The 10,277-nt window shown below is 47.9% G+C and overlaps 1 protein-coding gene across 1 annotated transcript; it reads right to left on the bottom strand.

Moving 5' to 3' along the window:
* Positions 1–1,502: 1,502 nt before the first annotated feature.
* Positions 1,503–3,695, bottom strand: LOC308309297 (conserved oligomeric Golgi complex subunit 4-like; the record flags this gene model as incomplete). The annotated part of the gene is made up of 1 exon (XM_080754834.1): positions 1,503–3,695. The coding sequence occupies exon 1, from the start codon at positions 3,690–3,692 to the stop codon at positions 1,503–1,505; it is 2,190 nt and encodes a 729-aa protein (XP_080610960.1). The 5' UTR covers positions 3,693–3,695.
* Between the last annotated feature and the right edge of the window lie 6,582 nt (positions 3,696–10,277).

Below are 10,277 nucleotides of genomic sequence, written 5' to 3'. Positions count from 1 at the left end.
GTCCGTTTTATCCGTGCGGTTAAACGCGCCTGTGTGCAAAGGGCTTTACTTGACAAAAACTAGACTCTCCTGGTTCCTTTTGGGAGGTCTAAATTGAACTTTACAAGTATGTAACTCTGACAGTATACAAATGAAACCAAATGGACCCGTATGCTGTCAGAGTTAAGTGGAGACCTTGACATTTTAAAGTTTGAGAACTGCTGATTTAGACCAAAATGCAGGTTTAAATTGAATTCTGCAATGAATCTCTGTATTAACGATTAAACAGGATTTTTTACAAGGCTCCCTCAATTGTATCACGATATATAGGATACCTCTGAAAAGGCATATTGTGGAGACATTGTATCGTCTCAACGATAATTATCACCATATCGCCCACCACTATCTCTCTCTCTGTCTCTCTCTCTCTCCATCTAGGTAGGATGTAGTTCTGAACCAAAGCAGATAGGGGGCAGCAGTGTGCTGTATGGAAACCCAAACCTCATCAAACCCATCCCTGTTAAACCCACCTCTCAGGTAACACACGCGCACGCACGCACACACACACACACACACACACACGCACGCACACGCACACGCACACGCACACACACACACACACACACACACACTCTGTTGCTATCTACACTACAGTATGGGTGAAGTTACTCAGTGTGCAGATGATGAAGGATGCTGCCTGCCCCATATTAGAGCAATGATTCTCAAACGTTTTAATTTCTAGGACTATATGGTTTTATATGAATGATACCATTTGATAAAAACTGTAACCAAAGTCTACACTGTAAAATCTGCAGTGTTCCTCTTTGGTCAAATGCACCACAGAGTTGGACACTGCAGTCTAATCATGATAGTCAGTGGCCTCCCTCCACACCTGTTCTGGTGAATTGGTGGTTATTAGGGATGGACATCGGAATCGGCCAATATAAAAAATCGGCAGGTATGATATCAAACCGGCCGAATCGGTGACCGGCAGGTCACAGACATAAATACCGGTTTTATGCCAATTGTGTCTATGGCACTGCACAGCATGATGCTCTGGTCCTGTGACTAAAGTAAACATTAGCAAGTAGCAGCCAGTCTACTTAGTGGCAGCCTACAGAATACGGATGGTGCTGATTACCTTTGCAATGTAAGGATATATTCCATAATCCTGTGTCAATGTCGTCTCCAAAAAGAAGGGGAAAAAAGCATGCGTCACCTGCTTTCCTCCTGCCTAGTCTAGACGATCATATTAGACTGGATATTGTCTGTGATTTTGGATATTGTACTATTGTTATTGATTTGGCATAAGTGTTCTTCTAGCTTATTGGTACTCAAATTGAAGTATGTCTTGTAGGCCTACTTGCCCTGGGAAAAAAAGGGTATTGGAGCAACCCTATTTTCTAGTTCTTAGCTAAAGAAATCGGTATCGGAAAAAATCGGGTTTGGCAGGTCAGACCTTCGTAAAACCGGTGGATCGGTATCGGCCAAGAATTTTGCAATCGGTCCATCTCTAGTGGTTATTAGAGTTTCAGTCGCTTGATGTCCTCGCTGCGGAAGTCGATGCGGCGTTCCAGGACCTGACGGACCTCCGCCGGTGTCAGTCTCCATGCCAGAGGCCCAGAGTTTGGTCCCCAGTAATCCAGGATCTCATTTACCCGCTCTAAATTCAGGATGGTGACCATTTGTGTGAGTTTAGCAAATCTATCCCTGATGGTCCAGGTGGTTACGGTGGTGAGGTAGGAGACAAGAGAACGCAGCTCCTTGTCAAACTGCAGCCCTCCCAGCCTGCTGAAGGTGCATTTGAGGACGGTCTTCTCCATCTCCACGGATACTAAACTGGTCATCAGACTGGTCAGCTCGTCATAGATGACTGGAGAAAGGCCAACCTTGAAGTCAGCCGTGAGTTTCTCCAAATTAATGATGAGCTGTTGGACCCAGGGGTCGTTGGCCTCATAGTCATTAAACTTCTCCTCTTCTATGTTGTGTGAGGTGGACAGGAGGCTGCTGATCCACAGTTTGACCTGTGGCTTCATGGTGGTGGTGGTCAGCTCACTCAGACCCTCCTTTAACAGATGTTTGAATTTGGCCAATGTGTTCACAAGGTCTGACAGACAGCTGTCAATCTTGGCTTGTTCGCCTGAACCCGCTCCCTGCATGAACAACTTGGAACAATCATTCTGGAGGTTCCTCTTCAGAACAACGATGTTCTGACTACAGACCTCCACGTTGTTCAATGTCACCAGAAATGCAGCCTTGGCTCTGTCTGTGCTCTCGGTCCCCAGTGTGTTGAACGTGGTGGCAGGGAAACCATGCCTCAGTTTAATGCACAGCGCCTCCCCAAAGTCAGATAACAGCACAGAGGTGGCGTGATTGATCATGGCACACAGGCAGTCGATACTGGAGCTGGACAAGGCTCTACTGATGCACTTCTTCACGATGTAGAAGCAGTCGTCCACCATGCTGGACGTCAGCTGGCCCTTCTTGTATGTATCCATGGCGACAGCCTTGCGGACGGTCTCTCTCATGTAATAGTCCTCCATGGGAATGTAGTAACCAATAAGCTCCTGCATTGTGGTGCTCAGCGCGCATTGTTGGAGCAACTCCTCCACGTTCTGCTGATGATCCTGTGTGATGCTTTGGCCGTCCACAACCTCAAAGTCGGCCCGCATGCGACGACGCAGGAAGCGCAAGTAGAGCTCGGACCTGGCGTTCATTAGGGTCACCTCCGTCAGGACAGGGTCCAGTTCCCTGGGCTCGATCCTCTGTGGCGGTGTGCTCCTCGTCATGTGGTTCTGAACAATCTGAAACATATTGCGGTAGTCCGTCTGTTGGATGAACTTGTCCACGATCCTCTGAGCCTGACGGTCACACTCTTGCTGCAGGTGTGTGGTGAGGTTGTACAGGTGGCCGGAACCGTAATACGTTTCAATGATGGGCTGATGGGTCTCCACCACGCGAGCAATGCCTTCCAGTAACATCGTCAGAGTGTTGGCAAAGACCAGTGCTGCTCTCTTCTTCCCCAGGTCTCTACCTGCCGCTAGGATCAGGTTCTCCTCAGCTTTGGAGGCCAGCTGGCTGCATAGGTATTTGCCAAAGCGGGCGAGGCCCTCTTGATGGAGGCCCAACAGGGGGAAGATCTTGAAGAATCTCTCCACTTGTGCCAGGTCAACAGCTGCCACTGCTTGGTCCAGACGCTCAGACACAATGACCTTTAGTTTCTGTTCCGCTTCGTGTAGCATCGCAAGACTTGCATCCGCAGCACAGCTCTCTTCTTCCTGGCGAATCAGTTCAATGACTGATTGGTCCAGAGAGAGGAAACGATGGATGTGGGTGGCAGCCTGTTCATAATCTTCACTACGCAAAGCTGTCTGCACACCATCCGCACAGAATCTGAGATCTAGGATGTCATCTGCCCGCCGGATGACCTTATGAACCCGCGTCTTTGCCAGGTCAAGCTGTCGTACGTTTCGGCTCACGTTCTCAACCAGGCTGCAGGTAAACGTAATCATACCCGATAGCTGACCGGCATCTCTTTCAGTCAACTGTAAGTTGGGCACCATGCCCCGCAGTGCCAACGTCTTGGTATGAATGGTTCCCTGCTGCGCCACCAGTTTGTCCAGCTCAGCCTCCACCTGTTCTTCCTCATCGCAGAGCTCCTGGTGGATCTTCTCCAGATCATCTAGCTCCGTCAGAGACGAGATGGTCTCCATGTTCACTGACTCGTGTCTCTTCACCGCTAGAGGACCGCCACTATCGGCCATGTTCACATCCAACCATTCAATACGTCAACACTCTCCAGAGAGATCTTTACAGTGGCCTGTCCTCACTGATCTGATTAAAGATCACTGCTGCTGCCAAGCAGAGGTGATGCTGCATCCTGCAGCAGGCTGCTACAGAGCTCTCTCTGTTAGACACATTATTTATCAAGACAACATAAAGCCAGACAGACCAGAATAAAGACTTGGGAAATGCTGAGCCTGTCCTTCCCTCCTCACCAGCTTTTAGGCTGAGCTGATGAAAATCTGGCGTCATCACATATGTGATTAAGTCGTGCCCAAATATGGAGTTCCCCACGGCTCCAGACTGGAGTAATCTGTTCAGAAATATCGGATAACCATGGCAACCTCATATCAACTAATCTCTCAAGAATAACAGATTCTGTGAGCACTACTGCCTTACAACATTTTGTTAGTAGGATTAAACACGCACTTAGAAGGAAGTGGACATGAATAGGGGAGGAGCCAAACTCTAGTTCCTGTTTAACACAAAAAGGCGGTTGTAGGAAAATCCTTGTTAACCAATCAATTCTGATTGGATGCCCCGTGGGTCATTCTGATTGGATGCCCCGTGGGTCATAAAGCCCTGATTAGTTATTCAACTCGGCTTGCAAGCTTCACTCCGTCAGTTTGTTCAGTTTGACCTGAAGAGCTGTTTTTTTCCTTTCCTGATCATGTTATGACAGTAAAGTTTTCTTTTATTATTGTAGAATATGGAAACGTATTGTATCATGTTCAGTTATTGTCTCTCTCTCTCTCCCTCTACTCTCTCTCTCTCTCTCCCCCTCTACTCTCTCCCTCTCCCCCTCTCTCTCTCTCTCTCTCTCTCTCTCTCTCTCTCTTCAGGATACGGAGGTCACTGACCCCAGGTCAGTCTCCCTGGATGTCCTGTTTGGCTTCTCCCCCCAACAGTCTTCTGTCTCCCGACCGCTCGGGCCAAAGGTCACCGACAGGGAACCAGGAAGTGGCGGCGGCCGCGGACGGCCGCCCGTCGCTCGCTCGCTGTCCTACGACAGCGTCAGCGGCGCCGTCACCCTGGTGGGGGGCCCGGGCATCCAGGGGCCCCTGGTCGGGGGCCCGGGTCTCCAGGGGCCCCTGGGCGTGGGCCCGGGGCTCCAGGGGCCCCTGGTCAGGGGCCCGGGCCCCTCGGCGTCAGGATCGGCCTCTCAACAGCACTGCAACGTCGTGCACAAGCTGGTCCCAGGTCGGCCCCGGCGCAGTCGTTACACAATCACATGATCGCAATTATTTGAGATAATGGCAATTATTATGTTTAGTCGGCAGAATCATTTCCATTTGTGTATTGTAAATTAAAATTGCTGATCTATAAGCACACAACAGATCTGATGTTGTAGCTATTTTTGAAAATGTTAGAAGTAAAGATATTATTGAATGCATTTGCCTAGTACTATTTATATTGATTATTGGTAGCGGTTGTTTGTAAGCCATTTGTCAAGTTTTTATATACAGTATTTACCATATGGGCAAATTGTTGTTCACAAAGCCTAAAAGGCATACAGTGATGTGATTTTGTTTGATATATTCCAGTGTTCCAATACCAAAATCAGTTAATCATTCATCTCAATTCATTGTATTAATCAACTAAACTGTCACATGGTGCCAGCCGTCCTATCAGGGCAGACGCTGCAGACGCTGTCAGAGTCTCCTGAGAACCGATTGGTGGAGAACGGAGCGCCCCTCCCCCTGGGCCCGCCCCTGAACCCCCACCTCCACCCCCACCACCACCACCACCTCCTCCATCACCAGCAGCTGCATCATCTTCACCACCATCATCTTCCTCAACCGCTTCCTCTCTGTTGGCCCCGCCCCCCTCCCCAGCCCCTGTTGGTGGAGTCGCCGGGCTGTCGCCACCCCCTGGCCCCGCCCCCCGCCAGCCACACCCTCTTCTGCAACCTGTGTAAGCTTCGCCAGATGCAGCCCGGCCAATCAGCAACCGGCAAACTAGGAGCAGGTGGGTCCTTTAGTTTAGTGATGAATCATCACTTTTCACCGTTTTGTAGGGGCCATTTGTAGCCCACAGAATGTTTTTCGTGCAAAACAAATGCTTGCAATGGATTCAGCGTCATGAAAAAACCCTAGTTTGACCCCTCACATGCTACTTAAAGCACATTTATTTTTTGTATTTTTTTCCTGTATAATATAAAGTTAATTGGGACACAAACACAAATCATTTTTTAAGAGGTTTCCCCCGGGAGTTGAATTTCAACCTTTTAGTACATATTATTACACACCTTTAGAAACACATTGGTGAAGACATTTCTTGGTAACGATCTACTTTGCAGATGTTCTTATGTTCCCCTTACTATGCAAAATTCATAACTGCAATGCAAAATGAGTCGTGTGTCAGCTTCCTCATGGTCAGCACTTAGAGAAGAGACATCAAGATAGCAGTGATAGCTGATGAGCAGTGATAGCTGAGTGGTTAGTGTCCATACCTAGGACTAGTGATAGCTGAGTGGTTAGTGTCCATACCTAGGACTAGTGATAGCTGAGTGGTTAGTGTCCATACCTAGGACTAGTGATAGCTGAGTGGTTAGTGTCCATACCTAGGACTAGTGATAGCTGAGTGGTTAGTGTCCATACCTAGGACTAGTGATAGCTGAGTGGTTAGTGTCCATACCTAGGACTAGTGATAGCTGAGTGGTTAGTGTCCATACCTAGGACTAGTGATAGCTGAGTGGTTAGTGTCCATACCTAGGACTAGTGATAGCTGAGTGGTTAGTGTCCATACCTAGGACTAGTGATAGCTGAGTGGTTAGTGTCCATACCTAGGACTAGTGATAGCTGAGTGGTTAGTGTCCATACCTAGGACTAGTGATAGCTGAGTGGTTAGTGTCCACACCTAGGACTCCGGAGGCCCCAGAGGTCGCAGGTACGATTCCCTGCTCCAGCTATCACTGCTCCCCTCCCCCTCGCGCTCCTTGTGGGCAGCACTGGGTTCAGCTGGGTTAAGCTGAAGAACTGAATTTCCCTTGTGGGAGGACGTAGGTCAATTCTTTTCTATTCTCTTTCTTCTTCCTATCAGGTGAGGTTTCTCCTCATGAGCTTCTTCAGAGGCTCCAGATGGTCCAGCAGCAGCAGCAGCAGACGCAGCCACCCTACTGTCCAGCCAGAGCAGCGCCCCCTGCAGGCCTGGCTGCTCGTTTCCCAGCTCAGTTCTCAGGCTCTCCAGGAGGTCCAGGGACCTCCATCACCACAACACCCCAGAAACAGCTGCAGTTCCATGGAGGTCCAGGGACCTCCATCACCACAACACCCCAGAAACAGCTGCAGTTCCATGGAGGTCCAGGGACCTCCATCACCACAACACCCCAGAAACAGCTGCAGTTCCATGGAGGTCCAGGGACCTCCACCACCACAACACCCAACAAAGTCCTGCAGTTTCAGGTAAACTACTAATAATCGTAACAAAAAAGGGTTGACGAGCGTTGTGCACATCTCCACCAAGCTCGGTGCTAAGCAGCGCAAGGCACAATCCCTGTCTTACCCAGATGCACTAGTTAATGTAATGTACTTTTTGAAGCGGTGAAAGCCGCTTCCAAGGAGTGGCTTTGTGTGTCCCATGTGTGTCCCCCACGTCCATATATGGTCATTTCAGTCCAGAATGAACAGGTTGTATCTGTCCCGTATGTCCAGAATATGTGTGTAGTGTCCGTCCCGGTCTGATGATTGGATGATTAAAAATGTCAATTGGTCAAGCTTCACATGACAATTCGGCCCTCCAGATAAAATCATTCATTCATTCAGAATTCTGAATTCTGAAGCTCTAGAACACATACCGCTTCACTTCGAACCGAATGTATATACAGAGTTCATAGCTCTAGAACACATAGAATAAAAGTTCACCGCTTCACTTCGAACCGAGGTTTGACATCACACTCTGGCTTCACCTTGATGTCACACTAACAGAATCCCTTTCATGCCCATATATTGGAGAACCCTGGCTGATGTCATCAATATTAAGCCCATATCTAACAGGACTTCATATGGTAATGCCCATATAAGGAGGCCACATACCACACTAACGGCTGGTTCTACAGACAGGGATCTCCATTTATGGGCATAAAAGGGTATGATATCAGATGTCATAGACATCATAGGACTTCCACATAACGAATAACTGAGAGAGCATGTTTGGGCTCTCACAGCATATCTCCATATACAGTACATGGATCTCCATATAGGTACCAGGGGTCTCCATATTTGGGTAACTGGTCCGATATACATCACTGGCCAGATGGCCAAGAATTGGTGTGCATGTCGCCCTGAGGCATCTTACTACTACAGGGTTCCCACACATTTTTACCAATTAATTTCCAAAACTTTTCCAGAATATTTAACCCGATTTCCAGGACTATATATCAATAAGTCAGCTCAATAACGAGTCGCTTACTCCTATGCGCAATGCCCAAAGACAGGTAGTGTATGCCAGTGGTTCTCAACCTTTTCAGGCTGTGACCTCCCGAAATAATCATATTTGAACTGGGGACCCCCCACCCTGACGAGCACTAAGAGTAGAGGAATTTTGTATAACACGGTTTTATTGTGAAAATAGCCAATCTACATGCGTTGCGAGGTGTTGTGAGCATGTAGATCGGCTATTTTCACAATTTCTGCCTCTAATATTTCACAATTTGGCCAATGTTTAATTTGTCATTTCAGAGGTATTAACAAAATCAATAACCAAAGACAATGCATAGCTATTTTTTCCAGGACCTTCCAGGACCCTTGATCAATTCCAAAACTTTTCCAGTACTGGAAAAATATTTTTTCTAATTTCAAAATATTTCCAGGAATTCCATGAGCGTGGGAACCCTGTAGTATCATCATTATTACTCTGTCTGTCTGTCTTCTCTGTCCCTCCAGGGAACCTCTCCTCGTTGCGTAGCAGCCCCCGTGCTCCTCCTGTCTCCCAGTGTCTTCTCCCTTTCCAAGTCCTCTACTGGGGGACGTCCAGGGACGTCCCAGGACCCCTTCTGTCCTGTTCTGACCAGGACGTCCCAGGACCCCTTCTGTCCTGTCCTGACCAGAGCTCAGCTACAGACCACCCTGCTGAGACTCTTACAGGTTAGTGAACATACACACACACACACACACACACACACACACACACACACACAAAAACACACACACACACACACACACACACACACACACACACACACACACACACACACACACACACACACACACACACACACACACACAGGTTTGCAATTGCTACTTTGTGGGGACATTACACATAGTCTACTATCTTTGTGGGGACATTCCATTCATTTTTAACCCTAACCCCAACCCTAACCCTTAACCTAACCCCTAAACACCTTGTGGGGACCTATCTTTGTGGGGACATGAGGTCCCCACAAAGATAGTATTGCAAGCCCACACACACACACACACACACACACACACACACACACACACACACACACACACACACACACACACACGTACAGTGTACAGTGTATGTAATAGAGCTTCTGTGTTTCAGACGGACAGTTCCTTCCTGGACTCCATCTATGAAGCTTACCTCGGCACCACAACCAAGTACTGACCTTCTTCTCTGTCCGGACGGACACCGTACCTGTCTGTCGCTGCAACCCACCTGTCTGCTGCTACAACACGTCTTTCTCTTCAACGTGTCTGTCTAATTAGTAGCAAATGAACGGACGTTGAATCATTCACAGAAGCGTCTTCCTTGACTAGAAACACTGTTAACCATATGCTTATTTAACTAGATACAGATAACAGCACTGTACATTCATCTAACTAGCCATACTGTCAAACTAAGCACACAAACATTTTAACTACACTTTTCTCACACACATAACCGTTTTACCGTTTTAGTTGCACTATTATAGTCTCTCAGTTATTTAACAAGTAAGACAATTATTTTACTACTCAGAGAAAAATCTTAATTGTCTTCTATTGACCTGCCTTCTATCAAACTCACCGCAGTAATTTCAACACCAGCTTATCTTAACCAGCTTAGTAACTAACTAGACAGTGGGGCTGCAACAGGTAATCAGAGCAATCGATTATGAAAGATTAGCCATAATCAAAACAACTACAAGCTACTCAAGCGGGCTTGTAGATCATCTATTTTCTGTATTATTGCTGTACAACAAATTATGATTCGCGGCTTAAGTGGTTACAGACTAATTACCGGTATGTGTAGGGCAACGAGACTATTGTACGTGTCTGACTTTATTCTTTCCTTCCATCCATCCATTTTTCCGGATAAACTTTATTTTGCCGTGCTCCTCCTCCCACAGTTGTGGTGGCACCAGGGCACACGAGAGGAGTGGAGCGGTGACAAAAGCCGCTCCGCGCTCCAGAGGGCTCTTGTCCCACTCGCTTGTCGCTCTGGTCGGCCACCGGGCCGCTCCGCTCCCCGTCGCTCAACTTGATTTTCGCATCTCTCGCTCCGCGCTCGCTCCACGCTCCGCTCGGGGTCGTCAATCAAGTAGTTTGCTACCATGTCCGAAACACTTTCTC

The sequence above is a fragment of the Nannobrachium achirus genome (assembly GCF_963921795.1).
Source record: "Nannobrachium achirus genome assembly, chromosome: 23".
Lineage (NCBI taxonomy): Eukaryota > Metazoa > Chordata > Actinopteri > Myctophiformes > Myctophidae > Nannobrachium > Nannobrachium achirus.
The sequence above is the reverse complement of the archived record's forward strand: the minus strand, read 5'-3'. Positions and strand labels throughout refer to the sequence as shown.